Source organism: Lepus europaeus, chromosome 14 (genome assembly GCF_033115175.1).
Source record: "Lepus europaeus isolate LE1 chromosome 14, mLepTim1.pri, whole genome shotgun sequence".
Lineage (NCBI taxonomy): Eukaryota > Metazoa > Chordata > Mammalia > Lagomorpha > Leporidae > Lepus > Lepus europaeus.
Window position 1 is genome coordinate 46467171 of NC_084840.1, and position 20149 is coordinate 46487319.

Below are 20149 nucleotides of genomic sequence, written 5' to 3' on the forward strand. Positions count from 1 at the left end.
AGTGAACAAACGATCATTCAAAAGTAAACTTTAACTGTCAGCCACATCTGGGCATAGCAGGACACTGTCAATTTCTATAGTGGCAGCTTTTGGGAGTCATCTAAAATAAGCTTGGACTCATGAGAAACCTCACAAATGGTTCCTGAAAATCAACTTTATTGTTACAAGAAAAACTGGAACTACAAGTGAATAAAAAAGGACACATTTTTTGTGGTAGTCCAAAATGAATTAAACCACTTGCCGAGCTGATGTTTTCTTGATTCTTCTTTACCCTCTCCATTTCGGGAGTTACACTTAAAGCAGTAGCTCTGCCCAGCTGACCTTTATAATAAACCTGGCATGGCAGAGAAGAAAAGATAGAGCACTGTGAATCAATTCAACTAAAGAAGAGTCTCATAGTATTTATTTTAGAGTTAGCCAGAGGGGCTGGCATTGTGGTACAATGCATTAAGCCACTGCCTGTGACACTGGCATCCCATATGGGTACTGATTCAAATCCCAGCTGCTCCACTTCCAATGCAGCTGCCTGCTAATGAGCCTGGGAAAGCACAGAAAGATGGTACAAGTGCCTGGGCCCCAGCACCCATGTGGGAGAACTGGATGAAGCTCCTGGCTCGTGGCTTTGGCCTGGCCCAGCCATAGCTGTCGTGGTCATTTGGGGAGTGAACTAACCGATTGAAGACCTCTCTCTCTCTCTAATTCTGACTTTCAAATAAATAAAATAAATCTTAAAAAAAAGAAGAGCTGAGGAAGCGGAACTATGACTAAAGAGAACATTTTCAGAGGGCTAGTCACATTCAAAATGCCTGCATCTTAAGGCAACATGGTTCGTTTCATCCCACAGCTGTGTGTGGTGTGTATCACTGTGGATCTACTCGGATATAAGGGCACCATCGATAAAGCTAGAGTGAGTGTTAGGTCACAAAGGAATATGAGAAGAAACGCTTTGCGAATACTACTTAAAGGTACTAATGCCCATACAGAATGGCATCACACCCTTGTGACTGCTTAGGAATTGACTGTGGAGGAGCTTTGAGAGGCAACTTTGACACAGAAGCCCATGGTCATCCATAAAAAGGCCAGCACACTTCCCACTACTCTATTCCTCTGTCCCATAGCCACGCTCCTTTGTGAGCCACATGTCCAGTGTGACTCTATATCTACATCCATAAATGAACATCCAACTTCTCCAAAGAGAAGCTGTGACGAGAAGGACCAAGTGATAACCTGCCTGGACCTTATAAACTGTTCAAATGGCTTTAAGGGTTTAGAGAATAAACACTTGCTTTAGACGTAATAGATTTCCAAATTTCCTGTTCCAAAGGACCCAATCTATATGTTAATGACTTCAGGAAAGGGTTCTCACTGTGAATTGCCTCCTGGATTATAGAAACAAAAGGGAATCAGAGCAGGCTACCAGTTAGTGTCTAAGTAAAAACTGCCAGCCCCTAATCAAGTGTCCCTAAATTGGCCCTGCCCTATATGACCTAGTCAGTCATGCGCACCTTATCACTTCTCTCAGAACACTGTCCCCAAATAGAGTCATTATCGCTGGAGCTGAGAGGTAGGACTGGGGGAGGATGGAGAACAAGAAAACACACAGGGAGAAAAGGATGTGGGGAAGCCTGTTTGCACGCCAAGATGCCAACGCTATCACCGCTTCCCTGTGGGGAATCCCAGCAACACTCAGCAGGAAGATAAGCTAAGGGATCCCACAATATCCTACGACACTGAAATGTCCCTGGGAACCCTGCGGGGAGGAGCCCTGACTGTACCCCCACCTAAGACCCAGGAAGCTTTCCAACACATCATAAGCCAGTGGAGGACAGACTATGAGCTCAAAGTCATGAACACGTTCTAAACGTGAGCCCTTCAGTAACATGTCATAAGAGAAAAGCAGTAGAGGCATCCCACATTGCTGATGTTCTTCTGGTTTTCTTTCACTCTCTTCAGCTCCGGGGGGTCAGAAATTGCAGTCGCCTGCTTGATCTCTCCTTTGTATTTCACCTACCGAGGGAAAACAAGAATTTTAACAGATACCCCAGAGGATGAGCCTCAAACTTAACCCTGTCTCTTTACACACAGCCTGCACAGTGGATCTGCATCAACCTTTCTGTTCCTATCCACACCCAGGTTCCCATTGGTCTGATGTACAGCAACAAAGTGTTGGCTGTACTGCTTAAAAAGGAGTCTTCAAGGAAGACTTCGCTGCTCAATGTCAAATCCAAGTGCAAATCCCACAAAGAGAAGAAATGGAAATACAAAGAAGCATGCTTTAAGAGACACTGGAACAAAGTCAGGCCAAAGGACTCAACTGAAGGTAATGGAGCAGCCTGGGAAGGCTTTTGACTCTCATTCCAACTCTGGGTTTCCACCCGAATAGATGCCAAAGATCTCTGATTCCCGCCACCGCCCAGGGATATCAGGACAAACTGTGTTGAGTCAGATATTCTCCATTTGAGAGAATTTCCTCTGAAATTTTAGTCTTTCAAAATGGTCTGTTTTGGCAGAAGGTGGCCACTGCTTATATTAGTAAAAGTTCCCTAAAAGGATCACAAAGTCAGAAACATCACTTCTTGGGGGGCACCTTGACAGGGATTTCTGATTTCCAGGAGGCCTGGGTTCAAATCCCAGCTCTGCCTTGAGCAGCCCTGGGTCCCTGGCATTTCCTTTGACCTCAGGACCCAGTTTTTCCCACTTCTACCAATCAGAAGAGTAAATGAGTAGTGCTCAACCCACAGGTTCACAAAAAACATGAACACAGAGTGCGGCAGAGTAGCGGTGCCTCATAATTGTCAACTATTGCTTCTTTACTAGCAACAGATTACCGAACGATTGATGCTTCGCATTTTATTTGTGAGGCTCCATGGCCTGACACTAGAATGTCAATCTAGCCAGTTCTCCTCTTGCTCTATTTCAATAGATGTTATTTCCCCCCAACTCTGATTGACAATAGACCCCGTTGCTTTCCATATTCCTAATTGGATGTATTGTTAACAACAAACCATGAGGCCCATGGGGAAAGACAGTCAGCGTTATCCATCATTATATCCCAGTGACCAGATGATGGTACCCAAAATATTCGAGTGTTTAATAAAGAACTCTTGAATAGACCAACATGACTACGTTACAGCAACCCAGTTCCAAACAGCCTGGACTCAAGTGAAAGGGCTATAGTTCATGTGCAACTGAACATAGACAGGAAAATCCAAATAGGTAGAAGTGGAAAGATCTTGACAGAGCATTTTTTAAAAATAAAAGCATGTGACGTTTGACAGAACATTAAAAAAAACAGAAGCAACTTGCCGCACTCAGCTGCTCCTGGTTCTTCCTCACTCTCTCCATTTCTGGGGTCATGCTGACTGGAGTGGCCTTGTAGTTCTGCTCTTTATATTGAAGCTGCAAGATAGGGTGCAAGACATGTTGGGGTTATGGGACATAAATGTGTACTCACATATCAGAACAGACAAAAAGCAATGTCACGTGGCTACAGACCACTCATTATAAAACCTGCCTTGGGATTTTATAGTAGGATATGTACTGCTCATAGATTTCATCTTTCCAGGGATACCAGTCTCTGAGCTCCTTCTCATCAAATGCTGTAATTCATAGCTTTCACTTTATTCTTAGAATTGTATTACTTATTGGTGGCCTCTTTGAATTTGATCTTATCAGTAGGAACAAGTTATTCTTCCCAGGAATTCATTTCTTCGTGGCACTAAAGCAATGATCATCAAATTACCACTTTGTATTTTAACTTCATAATTCTGGACTCTTACCAATGGGTAGGAGGGGCACACCAATCCTATGCCTGCCCTTTTACACTGCCAGTACGTAAAGAAAGCCTAATCCTCAGAGTTCCCTTCTCTTTGAAGTTCCAACACTGGAAGGGGAAGGCTTGCTCTCGGACCCCGTGGTATGGACATTTGCCTGATCTACTGCATAGGGCATGGGGTGTCCTTTCTGAGCTGGGGGGCTCAGCCCCATCGTTTGTAGCATCAGCTTTCCCAGTGAGGTCACAACACCCCAGGAAGTGGATAAGCATCAGACACAGGGACAGAATGGCTCATTGTGGCAAATCAATTTGGGGCAGGTCAAAGTAGCACTAGGGGTTAAAATCCCATTGTGAGGAACTCCACAGTGACAGCCTTAATAATGATTTTCTTGGAGTTTAAATTTACCATTGGGGGATTTACTTTTACAAGGTAGCACAAGACCCATGTGGGCCTGCAGAGAATATGGACTTGAAACGTACACCCCTGGTAGTGAACATCAAAGTGAGCCCGGAAGATAAATGGAAAAAGGTCGAGCTCCTTCCCACGTGACCTCTTTCCCCTTGTGCCACTCTATGCCATGGAATGTGGCTTGAGACTTTAGACAGATTTTTGTGACCAGATGATTGCTAAAGTAAATAAAGAATCAGCTTAATCTCCATCGATGGCAACCTACAAGGAAAGCTGACCCTGAGCTCAGAGGGGAAGAATATGTTGACAGCATGGCTGACAGAGAGAAACTACTGCAGTCCATTCTTTGGCATGACTAAGTTTGCAGAATAAACTTGATATGAAGAATCTTCACAGCCTGCTTATATTGATCCATTCACAAACATGCTGTGTACATTATAGGCAATATCTCATTGAAAACTGGACTCTCTGTGAGGAAATGCAGTCCTAGAGAGATTGGGGGGCTGTGAACATCATACAGCAAGCAAGGTCTCAAGCTGGAATCAACCCGCAGTCCAGGGACCTCATCCTTACCCCACGGCTGCAATGTTCAACAAATTCCTGCCATTTGCACAGTACTTTCCATCCACCACACCAGAAACACACTATCAGCAACACCGACGTTGCTGTTGACAACATGACTTTTTCATTCCATGAACTCAGCATTATTTTCAAATGCAGTTATTTTACGGGAGGGTTATGTTCCCACCGTAAGTTGGCAACTGCCCAGCCCTTCTTTTAGAAGAAGATACACAGCCAAATAACTTGAGCACTAAGTGAAGGACTCACCATGAGTGGACCACCTCACATCTTAAATGCATAATGATCTATGAGGTACACTTTTGGGATTCTGTAGGACTACACACCACTTCTTTATGATTGGTATCACAACTTCCCTCTCCATCAGCACCTCCTGCCACTATTCACTCCAGGTAAGCATCACACTCAAACTTCTCCTTGAACAGGCCTTGCTTGGTTCTGAACCTATTACATACTTATTTATGAGGCAGGAAGACACAGAAAGAGAGATGGCTAAACAGAGAGAAAGAGGGAAAGTCAAACGTACGCCCTGATTCACTCCCCAAAATGCCCTCAAAGGTCAAGGTTGGAGGTAGGCTGACGCCAGGAGCCAGAACTCAATCCAGATCTCCAGCGGTGACAGAAACCCCACTACTTGAGCCATGACCACTGCCTCCCAGGGTCTGCATTAGCAGGAAACTGAAGTCAGGAGCCAAGGTCAGGTTTCAAACCCAAGTTCTGCAATTTGGGATGCAGGCATCTTAAACACCCACCCCAGGATCCTGAGCATATTAAATCTGCTCTGTCAAGAATGCTTTTCCTTACAAAATCTACACCAGACCTTGATTAGTTCTTCAATATCTAACTCCACTGTTACTCCTCTCCAAGGCTGCTCCTCTCTCCCCTGGAGAAAGCCTTCCTTCTCTGGGTTCCCTACTGCACTTTGCAAGGTGTATTAGCACTTAGAATTAAATGTAATATATTCAAAAAGCATAGTAAACACGCAACAGTTAATTATTGTTATAGAACTTAATAATGCATAAGATATTTATTCTGATGTTTGCATCTCCTAGGCTTCCTAACCTTACAGTGTATCTCACTCATCTTCGAATTCTCTCAAAAACAAAAACAGCACATCCACTCATACATTTCTTTTATCAATAAACATACACAAAGCTTTGGGCTATGTGTCCCAGAGGACATCAGATGTGTGTACCAGATGTGTGGAGTGTCATCGCCACGTTCGGGGATCTGACCCTCCTGCAATGGTATTCATGAAATGGGGCTTTACCTGTACAGGTGTCATGCTCTCTTTATGTATTTTATATAACAGAAGAGAAAAAAATACTTAGGAAATAAAATCACATTGCTGATGTTCTTCTGGTTTTCTTTAACTCTCTTTAGCTCTGGAGGATCAGAAATTGCTGTTGCCTGTTTAATCTCTTCTTTGTATTTCACCTAAACAATTTATAAGAATACTGTGTTAACTTTGGTCTACATAAAGCTTAAAATACTCAAGAATTCAATATTTGGAATTATACATAACTGGATTTTAAAAATCCCAACACTGCTTTTTCTTCAACAGGAATGCATTTTTTTTTATCTCATCTGATGCTTTCAGGGTTCCTTTATCCAAAGTACACGCAAATTCATGTCTATTCACCTACCCGTTACTGGAGGTCTTCCTTAATTAAAATAAGCAAATGTTACCAGGAAAAGGAATTTTATCACTATGCAGATGCACAGAAAACTTTGCAAAGTATCTTCACATAGCAGTTTGTTATGTTCTATCTGAGCAGCAGTTTCTATCTACTCGTGTTAATTAAAATTTAACATGTATTTAAAGGCAAAGTCACACTGAGTTAGTTACAGAATCTTGGGACCACTCCTTGTCTGAATAAGAGCTCGTAAATTATGCAGAATAAGGAAAACAAATAAAGTGACCACAATAATAAAAAAAAAAGACAGAAAAAAAAAAAATGGGAGATGGATAGAAATGTACTGGAAGCACCAACCGCTGTAAGGAAGGCCAGGGCCAGAAAGTCGGGAGGCGCCCTCTACACACACAGTCCTGTCATGAAAAGCAGCCCTGTATCCTGGCATCCACTTCATTCCAGAGCGCCCCCTTCAGATTTATTCAGAGGAAGACCCAACACAGAAACGGTAATACGAGCACATGGCTATGCCTGGGACAAGGAGCAGCTCTTTGCGCTTATGTGATCAGTGATGCCATCATTTCAGGTGGATTTTCTATGTCTAGAATTCATGGACGGTTGCATTTGAGAAAAAGTACACATATATGCAAATATATAGGACAGGCTAGGCCTAAGAGGCACATGTTTAAAATGACATAAAACATGGTTTCAAAAATCATTTTGATAATACTTAAAGTGACTTTCTATTTTACATTATTTTTTAAAATTTCAACAGATATAAAAATTGCACATGTTCACAGGGTACTTCATAATGTTTCATTACAAAGCCCAAATCACGCTGTCATCAAGCAGGTGCCTCAGGTACCTTCTCTGCCTTAGTGTCTGTGGATTTAATATGAGCAACAATGTCAATATTAGTCCAGGCCCACAATAGTTAAACTGAAAGTTCACTGAGAAAGGCTACTTCTAAATAAAATTTAAAACCAGTTCTTAACACAGAGAGCTAATAGCTGAAAGGCTTGTACCCTGGAGGAGACAGAAAATGTCGAGATGTTTAAATGTTAGAAAATCATATCTTGGTTTGACAGATCTGGCTAATCTTGAAAGGGCAAGTTTCCATTTGAATACTAAGCAGGAGTTTACGGCCCAGCCTCACAGAGACACAGGGACTCTGCATTTATTGTTTGTCAGGAGAGGCTTTGGGATGCTGGGAGGAGAAATGATATACTGTACTACCTCGTGTGATTTTCCTCGGGTGAAGAGCAAAATATGATTAGAAAGGAACATTTTTGTTTTTCATTGCACTTGAAACTCATCAAATGGCACAGTCACTTCTCTGTGGGCTACAGAGCATTTACAGCGTTCTATCGCAGTACCCGCATGGGCACACGTCCCGTCTTGCCACCTGAAAGTGGAGCGAACCGGCATGCTGCACTTCTCCCAAACCAGCTCCTCCTGCAGCCCCAAGCGTGCCCACCCCTCCCGACGCCCCCTCCCCTTCTCCCACCTCGGGTCCTTTTCCCGAGCTTTCTGCAGGAGATAGCTTTATCCAGCCGCTGCACAGACTTTATTGGCCTGGTCTCCCTCAGACTTTTTCTCATTTCATTTTGAAGAGTGTTTTATTACAGCATCACCTTCCTCTCCTACTCGCTCCCCACACACATGAGCTCATGTTCTCAGAATGCCACAAAAGGACCAGCTGCATCTCGGCGGTTCTACTTGGATTGCTTATAGAAAAGTTCTGGGAGGTTCTGTCTCCAGGGGAAATGAAGAGAGAAGTCAGGGAAGGGGGTTTAAGGACAGAACCTCCTTTTTTTAATTTACTTCCTTGACAAAAAAAAAAAAAAACCTAATATATTAAATGTATATGGAACATTACCTACTGGTAAGGACAGCAATTATTCATCATAAATGTTCTGGGACTTTTATAACCATTCTATAAGGTAAAAATTTCTTTCCTCCAAGTTGTGGAGAGGTTCTAAATTGTATTCTTTCTCTGAAATATTCATACAGCTAAAATTCTGTGCAAAAAGATGAAATGTAGTCCTAGATTTCCTGTGATCTCTCTCTTCTTCACCATGATGTATCAGAATGAAATGGTGATTTAAGTTCAATGAGAACAGGGATATAGTTTTCATTCTGAAAGTCAGACGTTGATATTTGATCAAACAGCATTACATTCAAGCGAAGAAGGAAAGAAAAATGCAGCCAGTTAAGGAATGAACTAAAAACATTTACCAAGCTTGTGTTTGCTTTTAGAAAGCATAACTGATGCTATAGAAAACTTACTGAGCTAATATTCTGCTGATTTTTCTTCACTCGCTCCATCTCTGGAGTGTCTGTTACTGCTGTGCCGGCTCCCACTTCTTCCTTATAAAATACCTTTATGATAAGACAAAGAAAATAACTATAAGCTTATTAGAATCCAAGTCCTAGATCTGATTCTTATAAAAGAAAGACAATTTCTCAGTGATATGAACACTGCTTCTACTTATGAGGAGTAACATTATATGAGTCATTATGACAATAAATGTCCAACTTTGGTCTCACATGCCATGGTCATACTAATAACCCTCTGATGCCTGTTCTAGAGCATGGCTGGTATCTTGCCTGGCTGCAAATTATTTGTTTTTAATAATATAAGTTAGTAAAGTAGAATTTCATTCATAAAATAAAAATATCTGTTAAAGACATGTATGAGAAAAATCAAAACACACACTACCAAAGCTCCCTAAGCAGTTCCATTTAATTCAAAAGCAGCATGAAATGTTGAACAATTACTATTCTCCAAATACCAAGATGCCCTTGTGCTTTCCAGACAACATCAGCTCCGCCATCCACATCGCTTCCATCTATTTTCTTCCACCTCCTCTGACTTATTAACCTTCCTCATATCTTTCTGTGTCTTTCAGCATCTGCCCTTTCCAAACACAAAGAAAACAAAAAGTGCTCTGCAGAAAACCAGAGTGACCACAAGACAGATACAGGAGGACAGAACTGCTCCATCCCTTGCCGTGTGGGCGCCATTGTGGGTGGGAGAGTATAGTATGACAGGTGCTTTCCTCCACAAGATAGAAATACAGACTACCATGGACTCGGTGGAGTCCTGGGCAAATAGAGCCTCTTCCCCTGATCCAGCCAGTCAGATTTTTCCCTTTCTGAGCATAGCCTAACCCTCTCTCCAGAGACCCTGAGGCTCCTGACCAGCACACCTTGAGAGCCAGAGCTTGCCAAGTAATTAGGATGTGGAAAATATTCCAGAAGTCCTCAAACTTAATAGTTCATACATTTTGATGAGACATTTGCTTAACTACTAAATAACTCAGATAATTCTCCATTACTACATTGGGTGTGTAGCCAATTTTTTTTATGATTTTAGAAGAGAATTCAAGTTTACGCATCCACTAACCATAGGTTCAATCTCTTAATTAATGATGCTGATGAGATTTCTACTCTGCAAAACAAAAATATAAACTTCTAGGAATTGGTTATAAACTAGTAATCCCTAGATATACTATCCATGTAAATAAGCAATTATCAGGAAAGAAATTACTTCATATGACTACTGTCATCTTCAGAGAAAAATCTGGTAGAAGACTGGGGTTTCTTTCCTGATCTCGAGTTGGGTGTTTGGCCAAGTGGCTAAGATGACCACATCTGACTTGGTAGTCCCTGACCTCAATTTCCTCCTCCAGCTCCTGATTCCAGTTTACTACTAATACAGACCATGGGAGACAGCAGTGATAGCTCAAGTAATCGTGTTTCTGATACCCACATGGGAGACCTGGATTGCATTCCTGGTTCCCAACTCTGGCTTTGGCTTCAGCCCAGCCCCAACCATTGTGGGTATTTGAGGAGTGAACCACTAGCTGGGAGCTAGCTTCCTCTCTTTTTCTATCTCTGTGCCTCTCAAATAAATAATGTTTTTGAAAAAGATTATTTCTTGAGTTCAATTTTTACATTCACTATCAAAAAGAGGAAAATGTGAATTTGTAATTATAAAGCAATCATGATAAATTATAACTTATGAGAATATTTCATATTTTTATTTTGAATGCAAATAATCAATTCAACAGAAAATGCAAGTAATGCAATCAACAATGAGACATTGACAGTAAAAGCCACTGCTAACACAACATAAAATTTCAAAGAGTAATTGAAAAGAAATATAGATTGAATAACCCTAACCAAAAAATCTGAAATTAATGATGCTCCAAAACATGAAAATTTTTGAGTACTAAAATGATGCCCAGGTGGAAAATTCCACACCTAAACATGGAATTTTTGGGTCACAGTCAGAAGGCAGGGATACTGAAAATATTGCAGACAAGTACTTCCTGAAACTCACCGCACTAATATTTTGTTGAGTGGTCTTGATTCGCTGCATTTCAGGAGTATTTGCTGCAGTGGAATAGTTAGAGAGCATTTTCTCCGCTTCATCTTTATACTTTTTCTAAAAGACACAAGCAGTTAATATGAAACTGAAGCTCTGTGTGTATGTGTTATAAAAAACACACATACAGATAGAGAAAGATGCCACATCCTCCAAGTCTACCAAACGGTATGGCTCTAAATCACATATTTAAAAAATACTTATTATTATTTCAAATTTTCCAAACAAAAATTGTGAGGTAGTAATACAAAAAGTTCCCATATAACAGCCCTCACCCCATTTCCCCTATCAACATCTCCTACTAGTATCTTGGTCACACTTAATAAGCCACACTCAGGTTCACCTTATTTTATTAATACAAAAAACTTTTCTCCCTCCAAGTTTCCAGTAATCAACACTTTGTGTTCAGACTGAGGTTTTTTGTTGTTGTTTTTTTTTTTTTTTTTTTTTTTTTTTTTTTTAAATTTTAGCTCCCACATATAAGGGAGAACATGCAGTATTTGTCTTTCTGTGTCTGGCTTATTTCACACAACATGATGTCCTCCACTTCCATCCATTTGCTGCAAATGACAGGATTCCACACTCATTTATGTAGCTGAACAACATCCCATAGTACATATATTTTTTCTTTATCCATTCACCTGATGACGGACACCTTGGTTGAGTCCATATTTTTGCTGCTGTGAAGAATGCTGCTATAAACATGGTGGCACAGGTGTCTCTTTGATACAAGGAGTTCTTGCCTTTTGGGTGTATACCCAGTAGTGGGATTGCTGGATCACATAGCTCTTACATTTCTAGTTTTTTTTTTTTTCATTCTTCTTTTATTCCATTACTATTTTGTTCCATTGGGATTCATTATTTCCCACGTATATTTTCCCATGTATATTTTACAGCAAGGATATTATTCACTAATGAATATCTTTGTCCAAGTTAGATTTTATAAATAACTTCTTCCCCCATATTTTCTTTTGTGACGACTATTTCTCTCACATGCAGTTTTTCTAGAGGATATGTGACAAGTATACTTTGCATTTTAAGAAGACACAGCTCTGCCCTTATTTTTAATTAGGATTAATTCTCATCTGATACGCAGGACAGTGTTAACCACTGTTGTTTCATGTAGAGAGGTTTTTCTTAATAATCATAAACCTTATGAAGTAAATAATTAAAAGTCAAATCTTTGGAATAATTTTTTCTGCAGTATCAGCAAGAGAAATTCAAGCCAAGTGTGCAATGTGTGGTCAGAATGTCCCCAGATTCAAAACAAGGAGTACCACAAACAGGAGGGACTCTGGCATTTCATAATATTCACTGAATTGAATCTACAACCACATTCCTTTTAGTTAGTAAGGTTAATCAAATTTGGCCCCCAGTTTGTTAGCAAGAGTGAACTAACTTTAAATGCCAACACCATCAAAAAGATACAAATCATAGAAACACACCAAACGTGATGAGGGGACATTTGAATTGATCATCTTCACTCTACCAACCTGACTATAGATTTCAGATGCCCTCTTGGCTCGAAGCATATCTGGGATATCCATGCTCACTTGCATTCCTTTCCCCTTAATTTCATTTTCTAAGTCCTTCTTATATTGTTTCTAAAAAAGAGAAAATAATCTCAGAGCTCTGCTTAACTTTGATAGCAATTAAGACATTATGTGTCTGAATATCAACGCCACCCATGTGAACAGTGACATTGACTCTTTCTAGACACAACCCAGTGTAGTCATTGTAAACTGTCCCACTACCCGCTTACCTGGCTGGCCATCTGCGATGCTCTCTTAGCCCGCTGCACGTCAAGAGTGTCCGTGCTGACCTGCATTCCTTTCCCTTTGATCTCAGTCTCCAGGTCTCGTTTATAGTCTTTCTACAGAAAATGAAACACGGAGTGAGAGCTCTAAAACCATTAGAAAAACTGCTGGAACTCTGACATGATGTTGCTATCAGGGCCACGTAATTTGCTATTAAGTTGTGCGTTTATTTCTTTAGCACAAGAAGGAAATTTTACTTGGGATAGGAACATGACTTGGAATGATTTATTCACAAGTCAGTGGGAGGTGTTTTTCTACTAATATGAATTAAGAAAGAAAACAGCCAGTTGGTAGAAAATTTTATATGTCCATTTGGTAAACTTGATAAAAACTATTGTTTATTAACTAAGTTGATAAATATCAACAAAATATATCTGTAAAAGTGCTGTTTTTTGCTCAAAATATATTTTTAAAGGATTATTTATTTATTTATTTGAAATTCAGAGTTACACACAGAGAGGAGAGGCAGAGAGAGGGGGAGAGGGAGAGGGAGAGAGAGAGAGAGAGAGAGAGATCTTCCATCCACCGGTTCACTCCCAGAGAGAGATCTTCCATCCACCGGTTCACTCCCCATATGGCCACAAAGGCTGGAGCTGCATCGATCCGAAGCCAGGAGCCAGGAACTTCTTCCGGGCCTCCCGCGTGGGTGCAGGGACCCAACCACTCGAGTCATCTCCCACTGCTTTCCCAGGCCATGGCAGAGAGCTGGATTGGAAGAGGAGCAGCCGGGACTCGAACCGGCGCCCATATGAGATGCTGGCACTGCAGGCTGGGGCTTTAACCGGCTGCACCATAGCGCCAGCCCCTCAAAATATATTTTTAAAAGTGTTGTCATTGCTGGTTGATTGACCACATCATTTACCCTTCCTGGTCTCCTTGATTACAGCCAATGGGTACCTCACCACTCCCTGTTCTAAGCCATTCAGCTGCGGTGAGGTTGGTTTAAATAAATTATTCCAGCCCATGCCCATCCCTGCCGGACTGGTTTAGTGGTTTAGGATGGGTACTTTTCTTTTCCCCAGAAGACACCAGAGGAGGCTGCCTCTTTCCTTGTGGACATGAATGAAGGATGCAGCCCAGGAGCTGCTGGAAGCCGCTTTGAAAATCAAAGGAGAAAGCCCGTCTGAGAACTGAAGGTACATCAGTCACAGTGACGCCCGACTGGAGGATGAGGATGCTTTCTGAGAACCGTGCCGTCGGTGCATTCTGTCACTGGGCACTCACGGAGCAGCACTTCCACACACCTGAATGGCCTGGCCCACTGCACATCTAGGCTGCATCTGATCTCACCCATTGCTTCCAGGGGCAAGCCAGAGCTCTACATTTTGAAAAGTGATAAACAAATCTCAATCTCAGAGAAATACTGTATTTTCCCTATATTCTTCTCATAATCCCATCTGCTTTTATTAGACTCTTAATCTCACTTTCCTAAATAAAAGTACAAGTAATAATGTTGAACTTTCAGAATAATAACATTCTATTATTACGGTGTCTCAAAAACTGCTGTTAGTAAACCTGTGTAAAGCCCTGAGACAAAACATGTCACTGGAAGGACAATATATGTGGAAACTGAGGCACTGATTGTGGAAGAAGCTTCCAATTGGAAGCTTCCAATTCGAGTTTCAAACACAGGCATGTCCTAACACTTGTTAAGATACCAGTTGTGCCAGTTATTTACTATTGTGACACAACAAAATACCACAAAACTTACAGAAGGTTTCAATCAACAACCTGAAGGCACTCACATTCCTAGACAAACCCTTGGGCAAACCCTCCTGCCCAAGTGCCTCTGAACCATGTTCCATAACATCCACAAAGTCCCACAGTCAAACTCTATAGATATAGGAAGGCTTAACTATTTGGGGTCATTAGTGTAACAACATACTACATGGATTGTACCTGAAAAATAAACTTCAAATATTAAAAGCAAACTGACAAACCGACAAACCTATGTGGGAGACCTACATGAAGCTCCTGGCTCCTGCTTCAGCCTGGCCCAGCCCTGGCCATTGCAGCCATTTGGGGAGTGAACCAGTGGATGGAAGAGATCTTTCTTGCTCTGCCTCTCCCTCCCTCTCTCTTTTTTTTTTTTAAAGATTTATTTTTATTTATTTGAAAGACAGAGTTACAGAGAGAGGTAGAGACAGAGAGATAGAGGTCTTCCATCTGCTGGTTCACTCCCTAGATGGCCACAACAGCCAGAGTTGTGCCAATCTGAAGCCAGAAGCCAGGAGCTTCTTCCAGGTCTCCCACACGGGTGTAGGGACCCAAGGACTTGGGTCATCTTCTACTGCTATCCCAGGCCATAGCAGAGAGCTGGATCAGAAGAGAAGCAGCTGGGACTAGAACTGGCGCCCATATGGAACGCCAGCGCTTCAGGCCAGGGCTTTAACCCACTGTGCCACAGTGCCGGCCCCTCCCTCTCTCTTTGTAACTCTGCCTTTCAAATAAATAAAAAATCATAAACACACACACACACACACACAATAAACTGCCAGAATCTTAAACTTTAGTTGAAAAGGATTGGAGAGTCTGACAATTTGGCCAAATGGAACATGATGTGATGACAATTATATGCAAATAAGGTATTTGGATTGCAATGATAATAATAGCATTATCAAAATTGGTTTTGACTACATGTAACCATGATACAGCCAACTCCTCTGTGCGTATTTTCTCTAGGTGCTCAGTAAATAAATTTGCTCTATGTTCCTACTATACAGTCCCAAAGAACACAGAGATCCAAATTAGCATATTATTAGGTAAATAAATCTATTATCATGCTAAGGAAATACCTGAATATTAAAACAAGCCAACTTTATATAAGAAAAGTATGTCTTAGAAGCCTGCTCTTAGGTAAAAAGGTAAAATACAAAATATTTGTTCTTTTTACATTCCTTTCTCTAGGGAAGCTTTAGCTGGTTTCAACTCTCACTCCCATGAGGATTATTTTAAAAAATTTTTTCTTTATTTTTTTTTGAGGCAGAGAAGGGAGGCTGGGAGAGAGAGAAAGTACATGTTCCCATCCGCTGGTTCACACTCCAAATGCCTACAACAGCTGGGGTTAGGCCAAGGCCAAAATTGGGAGACAAAAACTCAATCCTTGCTGCCTGCCACAGCCTGCATGGGCCAGGAGCTGGAGTCAGGAGCTGGAGCCAAGCATCAAATCCAAGCACTCTGAAATGGGAGGCAGACATCTAAATACTAGGCCAAATGCCAACCCAAAGGGTGATTTTTGAAACATTCTTTAGCCTTAAATTCTATACCCCCTGCTCCAAGGTCCCTTAAACTAATACTGGATGCAAACCCTTCATCATCATAAGAAAAATCTTGGAGAATTCAAAGTAGTGATCTGAGGGATGGGCATTGGCACAGTAAGTCGCTGCTTGGGATGGCCACATCCAGTGTCAGAGTGACTGCTTCAAGTTCCACCTCTGCTGCTTCCAATCCCATTTCCAGCTAACATGCACCCTGGAAGGCACCATATGATGGTTCAAGTACTTGGGTCCATGCCACCCACACAGGAGACTTGGACTGATTTCTTGGTTCCTAAATTTGGCCTGGTCTAGCCCTGGCTATTGTGGGCATTTGGGGAATGAAAGAACAAATTAACAATACAAAAGTTGCACTTTGTAAATTCACATTTATGAAATAAAAAATTAAAAAAAGAACAAATTAAAGATCTTTGTCTCTTGGCCGGCACCGTGGCTTAACAGGCTAATCCTCCGCCTTGCGGTGCCGGCACACTGGGTTCTAGTCCTGGTTGGGGTGCTGGATTCTATCCCGGTTGCCCCTCTTCCAGGCCAGCTCTCTGCTATGGCCCAGGAGTGCAGTGGAGGATGGCCCAAGTGCTTGGGCCCTGCACCCGCATGGAAGACCAGGAGAAGCACCTGGCTCCTGGCTTCAGATCAGCACGATGCGCCGGCCGCGGCGGCCATTGGAGGTGAACCAACGGCAAAGGAATACCTTTCTCTCTGTCTCTCTCTCTCACTATCCACTCTGCCTGTCCAAAAAAAAAAAAAAAAAATCTTTGTCTCTCTGCTTTTCAAACAAAATGAAAATGAATAAATAAATATATATATATATCAAATGGTGTAATATTTGCATATGACCTAATATAACCTATACACATCCTTCCATATACGAGTAATCATCTCTAGATTACTTGTAACAACTGATATGCTGTGATACTATCTACATAGCTGTTACAGAATATTTTTCAGGGAATTATGACAAGGATAAAAAGGATCTACGTGTGTAGCACAGCACAGTTTTTTTCCCCAAGTACTTTAGATTCATGGTTAGCTGAATCCATGGATGCACAGAAAAGGGCCCATGATACTAAGTAAAAATGAATAAATAAATAAATGAATAAATAAAGTGCATGATATGATCCCACTTAAATATTTTAATTCTATCTATATGCATGTGTATGCTAATTTATACATACATTAAAATAGATCTGGAAGGCACTATAGCAAAATTAAACAATGGGTCTGTCTCAAAGAGAAGAAGAGACTGGGGAAGGACAAAAGGTGTGGGAGATTTCAAGTCAGCTCTTGGCTACCATCTCTAAATGGAACACTCACAGGCCAAGAACCCCACAACATTCCTGGTTCTATCATCTAAGCCAATCATTGCCATCCTGCTTCCTTGTCAGTGCCCCACCCAAGGGATGCAAGCAGTCAATTAGCTACCTGTGGCCTTCTGGATTTCCTGGGCAGAGGTCAATCCAACTGAGCTCTTGCTGACTGCAAGGGCCACATCACAGCTCTCAGCACAGTCCCACTGATGCTCCCTCCTAAGCAGCCTTGAGATAAGTGAGTAACTCTACTTAACCTGCACCCCAGCTGTCTCTCCTCATAATACATCTCACAGAACCACCGCATCCCAAACATTCTTCACTTCAGTGATCCCTTACACAGTCTCACAATCGCTGGGGAAATTCAAGAGGTGTGCCGCCAGTTCTGGGCCATTTCCGTTGAAAAATACGCATGGACTCTGACTCATACATCTTTGTTATGGGATATCTATCATCTCACAACATCTAAGACAAAACCGCTAAATTAGCATCCTGTTATTACATGCAGCACATGAAGAGGAAAATGGTATTAGGGGAGTGAACATGGTCATTCAGGATATATAATACCTGAATCCAAATTGCTGACTCTGTAGAAATGTCAGACACGGTGGTGAAGTCAACAGATTACTTTAAAAACATCCAACCACGCAAAAACGGCTATTGTTCTCCTACTACGGTCTCAACTTTTGCTCAGAAAGTTGAAATCACAGATATGTCATGTAACACATGATCTATGCTTTAATAAAAATATATTAAGCAAACATTTATCATAGCATAGATGAACATGAAAAGCATTCATTATGTAATAAAGTGTGTAGAGGTGTGTATGTGTGTAGTTTATTAAAATATATTTCCCTCTTTCCTTTGATGTGAAGGATATGAAACTATCAATTTTCATATAAACATGATGATCTGAAATGACTTCCATTCCCAACTATAAAACTAGCAACAAACCTTTGAGAGATCCCCAGCACTAAGAAAACTGTCGATACACTTTGTGAAACTCCAGAACAGGAGCCTCATGGCTTGCACCCCTTGTGCCACTCACCTCGCTGGCGATTTCAGCTGCTCTCTTGGCATGCTGGATTTCAAGCGTGTCAGTGCCAACTTGCATTCCCTTCCCTTTAATTTCTGACTCCAGGTCTTTCCTGTATTCTTTCTGTAAAAGGCAGCACTTCATAATATTCAGACACTTGGGGGGAGAAACAACTACCTATAGTCAAGGATACCCGCAAATTGCCAAATATATAAAGGATGATGGGTGGGGAGAGAGGAAGGAAGGAATGGGGAAGAAGGGGGAATGGAGGGAGAGAAAAGGAGAGGAGGGAGAGAGAGAAAGAAACACAGCTTACTTTGTATTAGGAATGTTCGCCTGGAAGTAAGTTTCCTAAAGTGCTTTGAATTATCATTGTTATTCTCACTGAAGAAAGGTATATAAAGTTCTGATGATTTTTCATATTAAAAAGGAAATTGCCAGGCACTCATCTTCACTAACAAACTGCCTTGGGACCTAAAGGATAGGGCGGCAGGTGCAAGTAGAAAGGAAGGGAACTGAAGCTGTGACTCTCTCAATAGATGCTGGAAATGTTCCTTATCATATCTGGTAAATTCATCACAAAATGGGGATAACAACAGCTCCAGAAAGGATCTATCCACCATAAAGGTCAAAGTACCTGCAAATAGCACGGAGCTTAGCACAGAGGGGTGCACAGTAACTGAGCACTTCTTTTGGATTTTCATTTCTTTATCTCATATCAATTCCTCCCTTTCCTGAGAAGGCCTCATTTACTACTGTTTCTGCCATCACCTTGCCATTCATGGGCATCGGCTAGACTCTGCTACTGAGAATTTAAAACAGTTGTCCCAAGTATTATGGACAAATGATTACAAGATTGACCTCTGAACGTAGACCAGACATGTCATCTTAATAGAAGACCTTGCAGGACTGAATAAAGAAATTACAGAATATGTTATCTATGGAATACTACACAGCAGTTAAAAAAATGAAATCCAGTCATTTCCAACAAAATGGAGGAATCTGGAAAACATCATACTGAGTGAAATAACCCAGTCCCAAAGGGACAAATATCATATGTTCTCCCTGATCTGTGACAACTGAGCACCTAAAAGGAAACCTGTAGAAGTGAAACTGACACTATGAGAAGTAATGACTTGATCAGCCCTTGTCCTGACTGTTGAGGAACAGCTTACTATTTTATTCTTTCTAGTATTTTCTTTTTCTACTTAATACCATTGGTTAAACTCTACTTAACACAGAATTACTCTTAGATGTTTAAATCCAATTTAAAATTGATCCCTGTGAAAAATAAGAGTGGGAATAAGAGAAGAGATGTACAGTTTGGCACATGTTCCCACAGACTTACACCTAAGGGTAAAGCTAAAAACTTGCCATGGGATTCCAAATCCCATTAAATTTGCAGGTACTAATGCTATTGTACTAGTTAAAGTGATCATTTTAAGTGCATAATTGATCATAAAGATAGGAATAAGTGCCAAAGGGGTCACATAAATAAGACCAACTGTCTGGTAATAACAATACATAGAATTAAAAAGGAGAGAATGATCCAATATGGAAAGCAGGCCACACAGCACTCATATAATGACAAACACCTTAAATAGCACTCTGGCCTCAGAATCATCCCTTAAGACATTCAGATCTGGCTAAAAAGCCCAAGAGAGTATTTCAGGCATGGAAAGCCAAGACATTGTGGCAAAAAACTATCTACATGAAAGATCTCTATGAGATCCCAGTGGAAAGAAGGAACCATCAAAGAAGGAGGTACCTTTCTCTGAAGGGAAGAGAGAACTTCCACTTTAATTATGGCCCTGTCTAAATAATGTTGGAGTTTGTGGACTCAAGAGACTTCCACAACCTTGGCAGCTTATGACAAGAGCCTCGGGTGATTACTGACATCATAAATAAGAGTGTCAATTGTTAA

The 20149-nt window shown here is 41.2% G+C and overlaps 1 protein-coding gene across 4 annotated transcripts in view; it reads right to left on the reverse strand.

Annotated features, from left to right (window-relative positions):
* The window catches only part of NEBL (nebulette), a 401382-nt gene that overhangs the window by 30249 nt on the left and 350984 nt on the right, over positions 1-20149 (reverse strand). For 2 of the 4 annotated variants that reach the window (XM_062210544.1, XM_062210543.1), the window contains exons 14-22: positions 18238-18348; positions 12553-12663; positions 12284-12394; positions 10746-10850; positions 8687-8779; positions 6108-6200; positions 3307-3399; positions 1915-2007; positions 242-334 (exon numbers count right to left, since the gene is read on the reverse strand). The exons of the other annotated variants lie outside the window; for them this stretch is intronic. In XM_062210544.1, the coding sequence (XP_062066528.1) occupies positions 242-334; positions 1915-2007; positions 3307-3399; positions 6108-6200; positions 8687-8779; positions 10746-10850; positions 12284-12394; positions 12553-12663; positions 18238-18348 (903 nt within the window). The remainder of the gene's footprint in view (positions 1-241; positions 335-1914; positions 2008-3306; positions 3400-6107; positions 6201-8686; positions 8780-10745; positions 10851-12283; positions 12395-12552; positions 12664-18237; positions 18349-20149) is intronic. 4 annotated transcript variants of the gene reach the window in all.